This window comes from Manis pentadactyla, chromosome 2 (genome assembly GCF_030020395.1).
Source record: "Manis pentadactyla isolate mManPen7 chromosome 2, mManPen7.hap1, whole genome shotgun sequence".
Classification (NCBI taxonomy): Eukaryota; Metazoa; Chordata; class Mammalia; order Pholidota; family Manidae; genus Manis; species Manis pentadactyla.
The window spans coordinates 16,926,331-16,942,747 of NC_080020.1; the positions used below are offsets into that span (position 1 = coordinate 16,926,331).

Here is a 16,417-nt window from a genome sequence, read left to right on the forward strand (position 1 = left end):
TATTTCCCTTCGGCTTGTGCTGTGTGGACACAAACTGCAATCCTGCCTTGTCTGATGCCGTTTCCTCTTGGCCTGTTTCCCGGCTCCAAGAAGAGCCACGTGCCAAAGGCTGTCACATTTCCTTTTTCTCACACAAAACACAAAGTGCTACTTGAAGGAGAAAGTCCAGATACCCACTCCTTACACAGCACGGCGGAATTCAAACCAGTCCTCCACTTCACAGGTTAATACATTCGGAGCGCTCCTTTCCCGCGACACCGAAGTCCCTGGGCCTATGTCCTCATCTGGAGGAAAGGCAGCGGGTATCGTTTTAGAAACAAAGTGAGTAAATTCGGCAACAACGCCCTCAGTTTAAAGGCTTGAACTAGTGTGTACGTAAGAGATGCTAATGTCTTCACGCGTGAGTTTCTAGGGATAGTGACAGGGCTTTAGACATCGAGTCTTGTGCCAGCCTGGGGGTGTCCCGTCTCCTGTACACCGACTTTAGGGTGCACGTTGGAAACTGAAAAATAACGAAATGAATCGCTGCCGTCCGCAGTGCTTGGTCTCCGCGCTTTCCCTCCAGCGTCCCCTTAGCGGGTGCCCGCACTTCCGCGCCCCACGCCCCGACAGCCCTCGGCCGGCTCAGGGCGCTGCAAGCCCCGGTCCCCGGGGCAGCTCTGCGGGTGCTCCCGCGCCCCCGCGCCCCGCACCAGCGCCGGAGCGGCGGGAGGTGGAGTCCCCGGGGCGTTGCGCCGCCATTGGGTCCCGCGGCGGCCCGCCCACTGCTTGCGAGCCTATCAGGGCGCGTCCCGCCCCGCCCGCTGCGCACAGGCGCGGCCCCCGCGAGCCCGCCGGCCCTCAGCTACGCGTCAGCCAGACCAGGCCCCCGAGGGCTCCCGGGCTTCTCCGCGCGGGCCGGGCCCTGCTCACCACGCTCGCCGTGCCTCTTCGGGCGGACCCAGCGCCGGCCATGGCGTCCCCGGCGGCGGCCGGCCAGGTGGTGATCGTTGGCAGGTGAGCGGCGGGAGGAAGCGCGGGCCGGTGCGTGGCGGCCTCGGGTGGGCGCCCGGGTTGCTGTCACCCCCCGGAGCAGCGTGTCGAGTGGGCGCTCGTCCCCTCCCGCGCCCGAGGGCTCCCTTGCAGCTCCTCTCGGCACCCGCAGGCCGGGAGGGGCTCCGGGCGGCGGCGTGGCTTTGGGGTGCAGGCGCGCTGCGGAGCGCCCCGCGGTGCCGACTCCAGCACGCTCAGGAAGCTGGGGCGCGGGCCGCGGTAGGAGGGCGGTGTGTGGAACCAGTTGCAGGATGCCGCGCCTTGTAGCGGGTACAAACAGACTTGCTAGGCATTGCGTGTTAACCAGGCGAAGTCTGGCAGCGATTCTGCGGATGAGAAAACAGGTTCAGCAGTGTATCCCAGGTCGCAGTCAGTGTGGCCGAGGTGGCACTAGCCTAGCAGGGGCGTGCTCCCTGCGACAAGGTTGCCTGCGGGGCGTGGGAGCGCGTGGTCTTGTCCCCAAGGCGTCTCGGGCGGCAACAGGTGCTGGCGAGCACGGGGCATTCCTACTTCACTCCTAATTAGTGGGGAAGGTGCCGCTTCCGGAGGGGAATGCTGGAGCCCAAACAGCTACAGTATGTTAGTTTAATAGCCTAAATTCCATCCAGAATTTTCTGGTTTGTGCTCCCACCCTTCTTTTTAAACTCCTGCTTTTTTCATTAAAAGGAAAAAAAAAGCATTTATATGTACCTTCCCATTGGTAAGCTATCATAGCAATCTATCGACATCTTCATACTTGCTGTTTGATAGAAACACCTTTCTGTGGGTGGCTCTGTGCCCCTTTGTGTCACTGAGGTACTGGCCTACCTGGCCCTCCCCCCCTAAGTTGACAGCCCTGTCTGGAGAACAATCCCCGTGTCAGGGTTTTTACTTAGGAGCCCATTGAGGAAAGAGTCAGAATGCTTTTTATTCACAGAGCAGTGGATTGCCCTTAGTCCTCATCGGGCACGTAGGTGTGTGTGGCTGCCCAGTGAAGGAATATTAAAAAATACCAGTGTACTTTGTACCGAGTATGGTGACAAGACTTGCCACCCATTCTAGCTATCCAGGGTCAAGGGCTAAAGGTTTGTGTCTTCCCCCTTGCCTTGGAGTAGTGTTCGGCTTGCACCTAATAAATGTTCAGTTAACTTTGGAGTAGACTGTACCCTTGTCCAGCTCTGGTTCTTGTGTGAAGGAGCCAGTCTCTCAAGAAGGACTGCAGTTGGCACATCAGTTCATTTCTGATTCCTTGAGGGAGGTTGACAAGGAATTAAACAAAGGTTGGCAAACGTTAATGACCACATAGCACAGAGTAGAAAGGCCTGTCCATCCTTACACCTCAGCTCCTCAACTGCCCACCCCTGCTGCTGTGGTAAGGCTTTCTTTCCCGTCTCTCCCCTCTTGTCTCTTTCTCCCTTTCTGTCTCTCCTGGCCCCATAGGTTGATTCCAAGGAACGTCCATTGAAACAGTGGGACTGGGGAATGTACGTTAGTTTCATTCTTGGATTTCAACAGACCAAAATATACGTATTTCAGTTTCAGGAATTTATTGGCCATTGTTTTTCCATCTTTTCTTAGACTTGATTTTAAAAGTATTTGCTAGGAATACAGTGTCTATTTGATGCTTTTCCATTGATCTTTTCATAAAGGCCACACTCTTCTTAGTGCCACTTAGCTTTCCTGCAAGCATCCAGGACCAGTCCCTTCAGAGAGTAAGACTGTTTTTGAAGAACTAAGAAAGAAGAGAAAACCCTCTTGGGTCTAGAGCTGCAAGAACATAAAGAGAGGGAAAATCTGGTAATGGCAACTTTAAAACATGGGAGTAGAAGTGGGTATCCTGAAGACGTTTGAGTGGTATTGCATTTGAGGGGTATTCTCAGGCCTTCATTTCTGTTAGCCTTATGTATCTATGGAGGAACTAACTTTAATGTAACACTGTGTTTCTGAGTAACTGAAATATGTATTCTATATTCATATGTATACTGTATGGTGTTAACCCAAATTTTAGGCCTTGAGCTTGTTTTAAAATAGAAACCTGCCTGGGGGAGAAGGCCAGGGTTGTCATGTTATGTTCCTGGTGCTTCTGCCTTCTGCCATCTCTCTCTCCCCCTTCCTCCCCTCCCCCTCCCCTCTCCTTCCCTTTCTCTCACCCCCTCCCTTCCTCCCCACCTCCCCACCTCCCCACCTCCCCTTCCCCTTCCCCCTTTTCCCTTTCCTCCTCACCTCCCCCTTTCTCTCCCCTCCCCTCCCTTCTCCACTTTCTCTCCCTCTGCCTCCCCTCCCTCCCCCCTCCTCCTCTTTCTCTCTCCCTCCCCTCTTCCCCTCCCCCCTCCTTCCATCCCTTCCCCCCTCCCCTCCCTCCCACTCCCCTTTTACCCTCTCCCTCCCCTCCTCTCCTCTCATTCTCCTCTCCTCCCCTCCCCTCCCTCCCCCTCCCCTTTTACCCCCTCCCCTCCCCTCCCCTCCCCTCATCCTCCTCTCCTCTCTTCTCTTCCCCTCCCCTCCTCTCCTTTCTCTCCTCTCCTCTCATCTTCCCCTCCCCTCCTCTCATCCTCCCCTCCCCTCCTCTCCCCTCCTCTCCTCTCCTCCCTTCCCCTCCCCTCCTCTCCTCCCCTCCCCTCCCCTCCTCTCCTCTCCTCTCCTCTCATCCTCCTCTCCACTGGGCATACTCCATCAGGACTAAGCTCAAGAGCCCTCTCCACCAGGAGAGTTCTGCCTCTGGGACCTTTCCCTTCCAGTAGAATCTGTATCTCACTGGTTGTATATCCATTATGCTTGGTCCTGGTAGACAGGTGTTTTATATGAGCTTTTATTACAGAGATTGCAATTTTTTGAACTGATATGCATTGCAAAGGGCTTGCTAAGAAGTTGGCTTTTTTTTCTTTTAAAGTGAGGTAAAATTGGTATGTAACATAAATTTCAGGTGTATAACATTATAATTTGATAATTGTATACACTACAAAATGATCACTGCTCTAAGTCTAATTACCATCATCACCATACAGTTGGGCCCCTTCACCCATTTTTGCCTACCCGCTAATTCTCTTCCCTCTAGTAACTACCAATCTGGTCTCTATATCTATGAGTTTGTTTTTGTTTTTTAGATTCCACATATGAGTGCAATCATACAGTATTCATCTTTTTGTGACTTTTTTCACTTAGCATAAAATTCTCGAGATCCATTTGTGTTATTGCAAATGGCAAGATTCCCTCTGTTTTTGATGGTTGAGTAATATTCCACTGTGTACATGTATACCACATCTTTACCCATTCACCTATCAGTGGACACTTAGGTTCGTTCCATATCTTGGCTATTGTAAATAATGCTGCAATGAACACAGGGGTGCATATGTCTTTTTGATTTAGTGTTTATATATTCTTTGGATAAATACCCAGAAATGGAGTAGTTGGATCATATGGTAGTTCTATTTTTAATTTTTTGAGGAACCTCCATACTGTTTTCCATAGTGGCTATACCAATTTACAATAGTTTATGAGGCTTCCCTTTTCTCCACATCCTTACCAACACTTGTTATTTCTTGTCTTTTGGATAATAGCCATTTTAACAGGTATGAGGTGATAATCTCATTGTGGTTTTCATTTGCATTTCCCTGATGATTAGTGATGTTGAGCATGTTTTCATGTGCCTGTTGGCCATCTGTATGTCTATTCAGATCTTATGCCCATTTTTTAATTGGGTGTTTTGTTTTTTGTTCTTGAGTTGTATGAGTTTTTAAATATATTTTGGATATTAGTCCCTTATTGCATATATGATTTGCAAATATCTTATCCCACCCAGGAGGCTGCCTTTTCCTTTTGTTGATAATTTCCTTTGCTGTGCAGAAGCTTTTTGGTTTGATGTTGTCCCACTTGTTTCTTTTTGCTTTTGTTTCCATTGTCTTTGGAGTCAGATCCAAAAAATTATCCCTAAGACAAATGTCAAGGAAATTACTGCCTGTGTTTTCTTCTAATAGTTTTATGGCTTCAGATCTTACACTCAAGTTTTTAATGCATTTTGAGTTAATTTTTGTATATGGTGGAGGAGAGTGGCTGAGTTTCAGCTTTTATATGTGTCTGTCCAGTTTTCCCAACACCAATTATGTCTTCATTGTATGTTCTTAGCTCCTTTGTCATAAATTAATTGACCATATTCATGTGACTTTATTTCTGGGCTTTCTATTCTGTGGATCTATATGTCCCACTTTATGCCAATAATACTGTTTTAAGTTTTTTTATTAAGGTATCATAAATACACACTCTTATGAAGGTTTCACATGAAAAACAATGTGGTTACTACATTCACCCATATTATCAAGTAACCCCCATACCTCATTGAAGTCACTGTCCATCAGTGTAGTAAGATGCCACATATTCACTACTTGTCCTCTCTGTGCTACACTGTCTTCCCCATGACCCCCCCCACCATGTGTACTAATCATAATACTCCTCAATCCCCTTCTCCCTCCATCCCTACCGGCCTTCCCCCACATCTCCCCTTTGGTAACCACTAGTCCCTTCTTGTGGTCTGCTGCTGTTTTGTTCCTTCAGTTTTGCTTTGTCGTTATACTCCACAAATGAGGGAAATCATTTGGTATTTGTCTTTCTCTGCCTGGCTTATTTCACTGACCATAATACTGTCTAGCTCCATCCATGTTGTTGCAAACAGTAGGATTTGTTTTGTTCTTATGGCTGAATAGAATTCCATTGTGTATATGTACCACCTCTTCTTTATCCAGTCACGTACTGATGGACACTTAGGTTGCTTCCATGTCTTGGCTATTGTAAATAGTGCTGCAATAAACATAGGGGTGCATATGTCTTTTTGAATCTGAGATCTTGTTTTCTTTGGGAGAATTCATGGGAGTAGAATTACTGGGTCTAATGGTATTTCTATTTTTAGTTTTTTGAGGAACCTCCATATTGCTATCCACAATGGTTGAACTAGTTTACATTCCCACCAACAGTGTAGGAGGGTTCGCCTTTCTCTGCATCCTCGCCAGCATTTGTTGTTCCTAGTCTTTTGGATGTTGGCCATCCTGACTGGTGTGAAGGGATATCTCATTGTGGTTTTAACTTGCATTTCCCTGGTAAGTAGTGATGTGGAGCATCTTTTCATGTGCCTGTTGGCCATCTGAATTTCTTTTTTGGAGAATTATATGTGCATATCCTCCACCAATTTTTTAATCGGGTTATTTGCTTTTTGGGTGTCAAGGCATGTGAGTTCTTTTTGTATTTTGGATGTTAACCCCATGTTGTATATGTCATTTATGAATATATTCTCCCATACTTTTTGTTCTGCTGATGGTTTCCTTCTCTGTACAGAGCTTTTTAGCTTGATGTAGTCCCATTTGTTAATTTTTTTGCTTTTGTTTCCCTTGCCCAAGGGGATGCGTTCAGGAATAAGTTGCTTGTGTTTATATTCAAGAGATTTTTGCCTATGTTTTCTTCTAAGAGTTTTATGGTTTCATGAGTTACATTCAGGTCTTTGATCCATTTTGAGTTTACTTTTGTATATGGGGTTAGACAATAATCCAGTTTCATTCTCTTACATGTAGCTGTCCAGTTTTGCCAACACCAGTTGAAGAGGCTGTCATTTCCCCATTGTATATCCATGGCTCCTTTATCATATATTAATTGACCATATATGCTTGGGTTTATATCTGGCCTCTCTAGTCTGTTCCACTGGTCTATAAGTCTATTCTTGTGCCAGTACCAAATTGTCTTGATTATTGTGGCTTTGTAGTAGAGCTTGAAGTTGGGGAGCGAGATCCCCCTGCTTTATTCTTCCTTCTCAGGATTGCTTTGGCTATTCGGGGCCTTTGGTGGTTCCATATAAATTTTAGAACTATTTGCTCTAGTTCGTTGAAGAATGCTGTTAGTATTTTGATAGGGATTGCATTGAATCTGTAGATTGCTTTAGGCAGGATGGCCATTTTGACAATATTAACTTCCTATCCATGAGCGCAGGATGTATTTCCATTTTTTGATGTCTTCTTCAATTTCTCTCATGTGTGTCCTGTAGTTTTCAGGGTATGTCTTTAAATTCCTTGGCTAGGTTTATTCCTAGGTGTTTTATTCTTTGTGATGCAATTGTGAATGGAATTGTTTTCCTGATTTCTCTTTCTGCTAGTTCATTGTTAGTGTATAGGAATGCAACAGATTTCTGTGTATTAATTTTGTGCCCTACAACTTTGATGAATTGAGATATTAGTTCTAGCAGTTTTAGAGTGGATGGTTTAGGGTTTTTTATGTACAATATCATGTCATCTGCAAACAGGGACAGTTTGACTTCTTCCTTGCCAATCTGGATGCCTTTTATTTCTTTGTGTTGTCTGATTGCCGTGGCTAGGACCTCCAGTACTATGTTGAATAGAAGTGGGGAAAGTGGGCATCCTTGTCTTTTTCCCAATCTTAAAGGAAAAGCTTTCAGCTTCTCACTGTTAAGTATGGTGTTGGCTGTGGGATTGTCATATACGGCCTTTATAATGTTGTAGTACTTGCCTTTTTATACCCATATTACTGAGAGTTTTATCATGAATGGATGTTGAATTTTGTTGAATGCTTTTTCAGCATCTATGGGGATGATCATGTGGTTTTTGTCCTTCTGTTACTGAAAATACTGGAAAACCTGGACTGTGTCACTGATGGAAGAAGCAAGCAGCACTTGGAGGTCTTGGAGTGTTGAGGTTTTATTTTGCACCAGCAGGCTCAGAGGGAGTAATCTCCCAAGGCCTGAGCCCTGAGCACAAGCAAGGGGAGCAATTTATATTATTTTGATATGTGGCATTTCGGCATGTGCAGGGCAAAAGAGGAGCCTGGAGGAGGGAGGAGGGAGCTGGGGGGGCTTTGTCAACTGGAGAGAAAAAACTGTTCACTGACCTTGACAGCTGTGTTGAATATTTTCCTTATCACTTCTTTTTGTTGATTATTTGTTGTATGATGTTGATGGATTTTTTATACTGTACCATCCTTGCATCCCTGGAATAAATCCTACGTGATAATATTGGATGATCTTTTGATGTGTTTTCGAATTGAATTTGCTAGTATTTTGTTGAGTTTTTTACATCTATGTTCATCAGGGCTATTGATCTGTAACTTTCTTTTTTTGTTGTATTTTTGCCTGGCTTTGGTATTCGAGTGATTCTGGCCTCATAGAATGAGTTTGGAAGTATTCCCTATCTTCTACTTTTTGGAAAACTTTAAGGAGAATGGGTTTAGGTCTTCATTAAATGTTTGATAAAATTCAGTGGTGAAGCCATCTGATCCAGGCATTTTGATCTTAGGCAGTTTTTTGATTACCAGTTCAATTTTGTTGCTGGTAATTGGTCTGTTCAGATTTTCTGTTTCTTCCTTGGTCAGCCTTGGAAGGTTGTATTTTTCTAGAAAGTTGTCCATTTCTTCTAGGTTATCCAGTTTGTTAGCATATAATTTTTTATAGTATTCTCTAATAATTCTTTGTATTTCTGTGGTGCCTATAGTGATTTTTCCTTTCTCATTTCTGATTCATTTCTGGTTTATGTGTGTAGACTCTCTTTTTTTCTTGATAAGTCTGGTGAGGGGTTTATCTATTTTATTTATTTTCTTGAAGAACCAGCTCCTGCTTTCATTGATTCTGTTGTTTTATTCTTCTTGATTTCATTTATTTCTGCCCTAATCTTTATTATGTCTCTCCTACTGACTTTGGGCCTCATTTGTTCTTCTTTTTCTAGTTTTGTTAATTGTGAGTTTAGACTGTTCATATGGGATTGTTCTTTTATCCTGAGGTAGGCCTGTATTGCAATATACTTCCCTCTTAACATGACCTTCGCTGCCTCCCACAGATTTTGTGGTGTTGAATTATTGTTATCATATGTCTCCATATATTGCTCGATCTCTGTTTTTATTTGATCATTGATCCTTTGATTAATTAGGAGCATGTTGTAAGCCTCCATGTGTTTGTTGGCTTTTTCATTTTCTTTGCATAAGTTTTTTGTATTTTCATACATTTGTGGTCTGAGAAACTGGTTGGTACAATTTCAGTCTTTTTTATTTTACTGAGGCTCTTTTTGTGGCCTAGTATATGACCTATTCTGGAAAATGTTCCATGTGCACTTGAGAAGAATTTATATGCTGCTGCTTTTGGGTAGAGTGTTCTGTAGATGTCTGTTAGGCCCACCTGTTCTAATGTGTTGTTCAGTGCCTTTGTGTCCTTCCTTATTTTCTGCCTGACTGATCTGTCCTTTGGAGTGAGTGGTGTGTTGAAGTCTCCTAAAATGAATGCGTTGCATTCTATTTCCCCCTTTCATTCTGTTAGTATTTGTTTCACATATGTAGATGCTCCTAAGTTGGGTATATAGATATTTATAATGGTTATATCCTCTTGTTGGACTGACCCCTTTATCATTATATAATGTCCTTCTTTTTCTCTTGTGACTTTCTTTGTTTTCAAGTCTATTTTGTCTGATACAAGTACTGCAACACCTGCTTTTTTCTCCCTATTATTTGCATGAAATACCTTTTTCCATCCCTTCATTTTTTGTCTGTGTATGTCTTTGGGTTTGAAGTGAGTCTCTTGTAGGAAGCATATAGATAATGGGTCTTGTTTTTTTATCCCTTCACTGACTCTATGTCTTTTGATTGGTGCATTTCAACCATTTACATTTAGGGTGATTATTGATAGGTATGTATTTATTGCCATTGCAGGCTTTAGATTTGTGGTTACCAAAGGTTCAAGGGTAACTTCCTTACTATCTAAGAGTCTATTTTAACTCACTCAGTATGCTATTACAAACACAATCTAAAGGTTCTTTTCTTTTTTTCCTCCTCCATTCTTTATGTATTATGTATTATATTCTGTACTCTTTGTTTATCCCTTGACAGACTTTGGGGGCAGTTGATTTGATCTTGCATCTGCTTAGTAATTAATTGTTCTGCTTTCTTTACTGTGGTTTTATTTCTTCTGGTGACAGCTATTTAGCCTTAGGAACACTTCCATCTATAGCAGTCCCTCCAAAATACACTGTAGAGATGGTTTGTGGGAAGCAAATTCTCTCAGCTTTTGCTTATCTGGAAACTGCTTAATTCCTCCTTCAAATTTAAATGATAAATTATAATCTTACTCGGTAGCATGTTCTTGATTTGAGGCCTTTCTGTTTCATTGCATTAAATATATCATGTCACTCCCTGGTGACCTGTAAGGTTTCTGCTGTGAAGTCTGATGATAGCTTAATAGGTTTTCCTTTGTAGGTGATCTTTTGTCTCTCTCTGGCTGTTTTTAATAATCTGTCTTTGTCCTTGATCTTTGCCATTTTAATTATTATATGTCTTGGTGTTGTCTTCCCTGGGTCCCTTGTATTGGGAAATCTGTGCACCTCCTTGGCTTGAGAGGCCATCTCCTTCCCCAGATTGGGGAAGTTGTCAACTGCTATCTCCTCAAAGACACTTTCTACCCCTTTTTATCTCTCTTCTTTTTCTGGTACCCCTATAATGTGAATATCGTTCCATTTGGATTGGTTGCACAGTTGTCTCAATATTCTTTCATTCCTAGAGATCCTTTTTTCTCTCTGTGCCTCAGCTTATTTGTATTCCTCTTCTCTAATTTCCATTTCATTTATCATTTCCTTCTTATCTAATCTGCTTTTAAAACCCACCATTGTGTTCCTCATTGATTGGATCTCTGTCCTAAATTCGTTCCTGAGTACTTGAATATTTTTCTGTACCTCTAGGAGCATGTTTATGATTTTTATTTTGAAATCTCTTTCAGGTAGATTGATTAGGTCTATTTCACTTGGTCGTCTTTCTGGTGTTTGTGGGATTTTGGTTTGAACCAGGTTCCTTTGACATTTCATATGTGTAGGTGGCACCCTCCAGTGCCGAGAAGCTCTTCTCTCTTGAGCTGCTCAGCCCCTGGAGCAATGTTTGGTGTCACAGGGGAGCAGTGCCGGTGCCTGTCGGGATCAAGGAGTTGTTTCCTGCTTCCCTGCTGCAGTGCCTGTCTCCACTGCCAGGGCCTTGGGCTGAGCAGCAGGTAGAATCCTCTATGATTTGCGCTTGTAGCTGCCATAGGTGGGGCCTTCCTCTGGCTGGCCGGGTGCAAGGGCAGGGGCAGCTAGTTTGTGAGCCGGTGCTGGCTGGGAGGAAGGCATGGCAGTCTGTGTATCACAGTGTGGGCTCTTGGAGCTGTGTAGCCAGCCAGGGTGATGGAATGCCTGAAGCTCCTGAAAGTTCCCAACCTGCTGGGCAGAGTGCGCTTGGACAATTTTGTCCACCTGTCCTTTCTCCTGAGCAGCAATCTCTGTGCCATCCTTGCCCCTTTAGTAGCCCTCTTGCTGTTAGGAAGTCTCTTAGACTGCCCACCTTTCTTTTGTCCCAGAGCAGCCGGATGTGGATCCCTGTTTTACACGAGCAGCTGGAATCTCAATGTCTCCAAGTATTCTGCCTGTCTTAGCTTTCCAACCCCACTAATTTCCAGAGCACCATGTAATGTAGGTTTGTGCTCCCAGAGCAGATCTCCAGAGCTGGGTGTTCAGCAGTCCTAGGCCTCTACCCCTCCCCGCTCCATTTCTCTTCCTCCCGCTGGTGAGCTGGGATGGGGGAAGGGCTTGGGTCCTGCCGGATCAAGGCTTTGGTATGTTACCCTGTTCCATGAGGTCTGCTCTGTTCTCCAGGCATATGCAGTGTGGCGCAGCCTTCTTTCCTGTTGCTCTTTCAGGATTAGTTGTATTAACTATATTTTCGCATTATAGGTGGTTTTGGGAGGAGGTTTCAGTCTCACCTCTCATGCCACCATTTTTAATACGGTATGATCAATACTGGTTTAATTACTAGAACTTAATAGTATAGTTTGTGGATCAGATGCAACTTGCTTTTGATATTCCAAGGAATTGAAATCTCAAGATTGAAAGAGAAATAGAGCCACCTACCCAATATTTGATGCCAATGTCCCTGCCAAGTGGTCGGCTGACTCTGATTCCTCCAGTTCCAAGCATTTGCCACCTTTGTGGGGATGCGGGCTTTCTCTTCCTGAGTAACTGCAAAAATTAGGACAACCCAAGCAGTGGAAATCAGCACAGTAGCCCCAGACTAAAGTGCTGTGCTCTCCCAAGGGACTCACATTCTTTAGCGTGTGGAGCACAATTATTTCGGCCAGCCTAATACATGCTCTCATTTGCCCATAATTCTACCTCCTGTAACTGCCTTGTTTTTCCTCACAGCTCAGTAAAACTGTCTACTTTCTTTGTTTCCACTTTCGTTTCAAACCATACTGAATTTGAGCAAATGAGCAATGGACCCTTCGCTACCCCCACCCAGCTTCAACAGTTGTTAACACTGGCTAATCTAGTGTCATTTATACTCCTTTCTATGGATTATTTGGAAACAAACCCCAGACATTATATCATTTCATCTATAAGTAGGTCAGCCTGTATACCTAAAAGGTAGGGACTATCATAAAAAGTTATGGACAATTTCTAAAATACAAGTATAATACAATCATCATGTATAAAATATTAACAAAATTCTTTAATATCTTCAAATATTATCTTTAATATCTTGTCAGTATTCAAAATTTCCCTGATTATCCAGAATTTTTTTATACTTGAGTTAATTTCAGGTCCAAGTAAAGCCCACACATTATATCTGGTTGATATGTTCCTTATTTCTTTCAGTCTATGGGTTCCCCAGCCCTTCTTTTTTTTAAAAAGTTTTATTGCGGTTTATTTGTTGAAGAACATGGGTTGTTTGTCCTGTGAAATTTCCAAGATTCTGGACTTTGCTGGATGTATCCCTGTAGTGTAATTTAACATGTTCTTTGGCCCTTCATTTCCTGAACTGGTAGATCTGTATGCTCATTTGTCTTAAATCAGGCAGGCTTTAATCTGCCACTCTGTTAGAACTGCCCATGTTATGGCCCTCCCGACCCCCATTCATCTTGTTGGTAAACCTTATGGTCAATTCTCAGTTTGGAGTCAGTGACTCTCTTCTCCATGAGGCTTTCTTTTACTTCCCTGACCCTCTCATGGTTTCCCACCCATGTCCCAACCCAAATCCTTCTCCATTTAATTTTTAGTGTTCTTCTAAGGCTCAGTCTTTTGATTCCTTTATCAGTATTCACTTCCTTAGTGATCTCAACCAGCCTTATGCTTTGAAATACCATGTCTGTGCTGTAACTTCCAAATTAATATCTTCAGCCCAGACCTTGCCCCTGAACCTTAAGACTTCTATCCAGTTGTCACTAGAGGTGCTGATCGGCCATCTAAAACTTGAAGCATCCTGCATTGAACTCTCAGGCTTCTCTTTCCAAATCGACTCCATTTACAGTGCTCCCCATCTGAGTCATGACATCTCTGTCCTTTCTTTTGCTGACGAAGAGAGACTTGGAGTCATCGAGTCGTCTTCACACCCTCATGTGGCTCACCAGCAATTCTTCATGGTGCATTAGGAATCCTGTATATTCAGAACTCAGCGGACCAGCCCTTCTCAGCACCTCTGCCTGCGGCCTACTGCAGCCTACCATCCTATAGCATCATGACTCCTCTCTGGCCTCCTTACTTCCATCTTTGCCTGTTGTCCATACATTCCTAATAGAGCATCTAGAACATTCGTTTTAAAACTGAAGTCGAGTCACGTCTTTCCTCTAAAGCCTTCTATTAGCCTGTCGTCTCACTCAGAGTGAAAGCCGCAATCCACCTGGCCTCCGAAATACTCGTGCTGCCTCCTCTGGCCTCGTCCTGATGTCTTCTCCATGTCCCCGCTGCAGCTGCACAAGCCGGGCTGGCCTGGGCCAAACAATGCCCCTTCCTCAGGCTTCTGCCCTGCTCTCCCCTCTGCGGGCAAGCTCTTCCCCCAGATGCCTTCATGCCGTGTCCCTCAGCTCTGCTAAGGTGTCACCTTCCCAGTGAGATGGTCTCTGGAGGTGCTATTAAAGTTTTTCTGCCTCCTAGTCCCAGACTTCTCTTCTACTTGCTGTCCCTCTTCCCTGTTTTATCCTTCTGCTAGCATTTTTACCTTTTAGAGTGCTGTCTAATTTACTCATGTAGTTTATTGTCTTGTCTACCCACTGTAAGCCCCATGGGGCAGGAAGTTTTGTTTTGTCCCTTCTGCATCCCCAGTGACTGGCATACAGTAGGCACTCTAAATATTTCTTCAGTGGATGATTTTGGCCTTCACAGTAACCCATAAGCAGAGCTGGTGACCATTACCTAGTATTTATCACCGGATAGTGACAGCTTTTTTGTTGCCAATAGCTAACATATACCAAGCCTCCACAATATGACAGGAATGTGGAGGAGAGCAACATAGTTTCTGGTGCATAGAGCCGACCTTACTGAACAAGCAAAACAAAAATTCATTCTGCTGATAAGCATCTGTTTAAAACCATTGTACAAAATTCACTGTGGTTTTTATTCATGTACCTAGAGATGCACAATTAAAGATCAGTTTACAAAACAGGAGTTGTGTGTAAACTCCCTAGACTTAGAAAGTGAGATGGAAGCATTTGTCATTTTCTTCCTCTCCAGTGTCATCCACGCCCATGCATGGACGTAAAATGGGTGCCAGATGTAGAATTTCTTTGGGTTGGTCCCAAAGGAAAGATTGTCTTGACAAGATAGATACTGGGTGGGTCAGGGTTACCTTTGGAGATGCAGTCCCCTGAAAAACAAGGGAGAGGTGGGAAGGTTTGGAGAAAGGCCCTCAACAGCTGAGACTGGAAGAATGTTAGGCCAGTGAGAAGGTGCCCAGTTGCCCTCTGAGGTGGGAGTTAGGGGTAGGGGGCACGAAGACTTGCTCAAACCCAGAGTCAGCCTTTTGTAGGGTAAGTTAGTATTCATTAAAAAAAACTTACGGTAAGATGCACAAAACAGAATTTACCATCTTAACCATTTGTAAGTGTATAGCTCAGTAATGTTAAGAATGTTCCTGTTTAGCCCATCTCCAGAACTATCTCATCTTGCAAAACTGAAACTCTGTTCCCATTAAACACCAACCCCACTGCCCCCAGCCACTGGCAGCCGCCAGCCCCACTGCCCCCAGCCACTGGCAGCCACTAGCTCCACTGCCCCCAGCCACTGGCAGCCGCCAGCCCCACTTCCCCCAGCCACTGGCAGCCGCCAGCCCCACTGCCCCCAGCCACTGGCAGCTGCCAGCCCCACTGTCCCCAGCCACTGGTAGCTGCCATCCTATCTTCTGTCCCTTTGACTCTGACTCTACTCCAGAAACCTCATAGCAGTGGAATCATAAGGTGTTTGCCCTTTTGTGATTGACTTACTTTCATTGTGCAGTGTCCTCACCATTGATCCATGTTGTAGCATATGTCAGAATTTCCTTCCTCATAAGCCTGCATAAGTGTTCATTTTTAAAAGGATGATATGCTAAGTACAGATAGTTCTCTTATCCAGAGTCAGATTACTCAGCAGGCTGGGTTGGTTCTGACTGGCCCAGCCACTGGTGCTGTCCCAGTGGAGAGTCATCAAACGGAGATGTTGGTCTGTAAGTCCCCCAAGAGGACACTTGTGAGGTGTGCTTTGGGTTGGCCAGCTTGGAGCACTGCAGTTGTAAGGAGATCGCACTGGGGTTTGGAATTGGACAGTGGCAGGGTTACGTGGGTTTACTGCATATTGGCGATATAAACTGCCTTCCTGTAGCCACTTGCTCTGGAAAAATCCTCGATAATCTGGGCTGTAGATGCGTTGTGAGAGCAGATGCCTTCCTGTCCTCACCTCTGGCTGGATAGTCACGCACCAGGCAAGTACGTTTTGGGAAGGAATTCTAAGCATGCTTCAATGTCACCCCCTACATTCCACCAAATGCAATATTTCTTTCCTTTTTGTTCTTTTACTCAACCTAATTTAGGAACTTGCTAAGTATATTGCTTTACATCTGTGTAACAGGAGTTGGTTTTCAAAGCATTTGCACATGTGTTAATTTTTTAATATCAGAATTCCTGAGACATAATTCATGTACTGTACATTTCACCCTTTAAAATGTACAATTTAGTGGTTTTTAGTGTATTCACATGATTGTACCACTATCACCACGATCAATTTTGGAATATTCTCATCATCCCCAAAGAAACCTGACCCCACAAGCTTGCACGCCCACTCCCCTGGCCCCAGCTGTGGGGTAACCACAAATCCACTTTTTCTCTGCAGATTTGCCATTTCATGTAAATGGAATCATACAGCATGTAGATCTTTCTGATGAACTTTTACTGGGCATTTGTTTTCAAGGTTTACCATGTGTCAGCATTTCATCTCCTTTTGTGGCTGAATAACTGTTGTGTGGGTTTACACCTTGTATTAATTGATACATTGTTTAATGGACTTCTGGGCTTTTTCTGTTTAGCTGTTATGAATAGTGCTGACATTAACATCTACATATAAGATGTGTTTTTTTGGACATGTTTTCATTTCTGTTGGAATGACTTAGG

The 16,417-nt window shown here is 44.3% G+C and overlaps 1 protein-coding gene across 1 annotated transcript in view; it reads left to right on the plus strand.

The window, feature by feature from the left end:
• Positions 1 to 603: 603 nt before the first annotated feature.
• The window catches only part of CRYL1 (crystallin lambda 1), a 155,669-nt gene continuing 139,855 nt past the window's right edge, over positions 604 to 16,417 (plus strand). Inside the window, exon 1 of the mRNA XM_036910155.2 lies at positions 604 to 996. Within this exon, the coding sequence (XP_036766050.1) occupies positions 953 to 996 (44 nt within the window). The 5' untranslated portion in view covers positions 604 to 952. The remainder of the gene's footprint in view (positions 997 to 16,417) is intronic.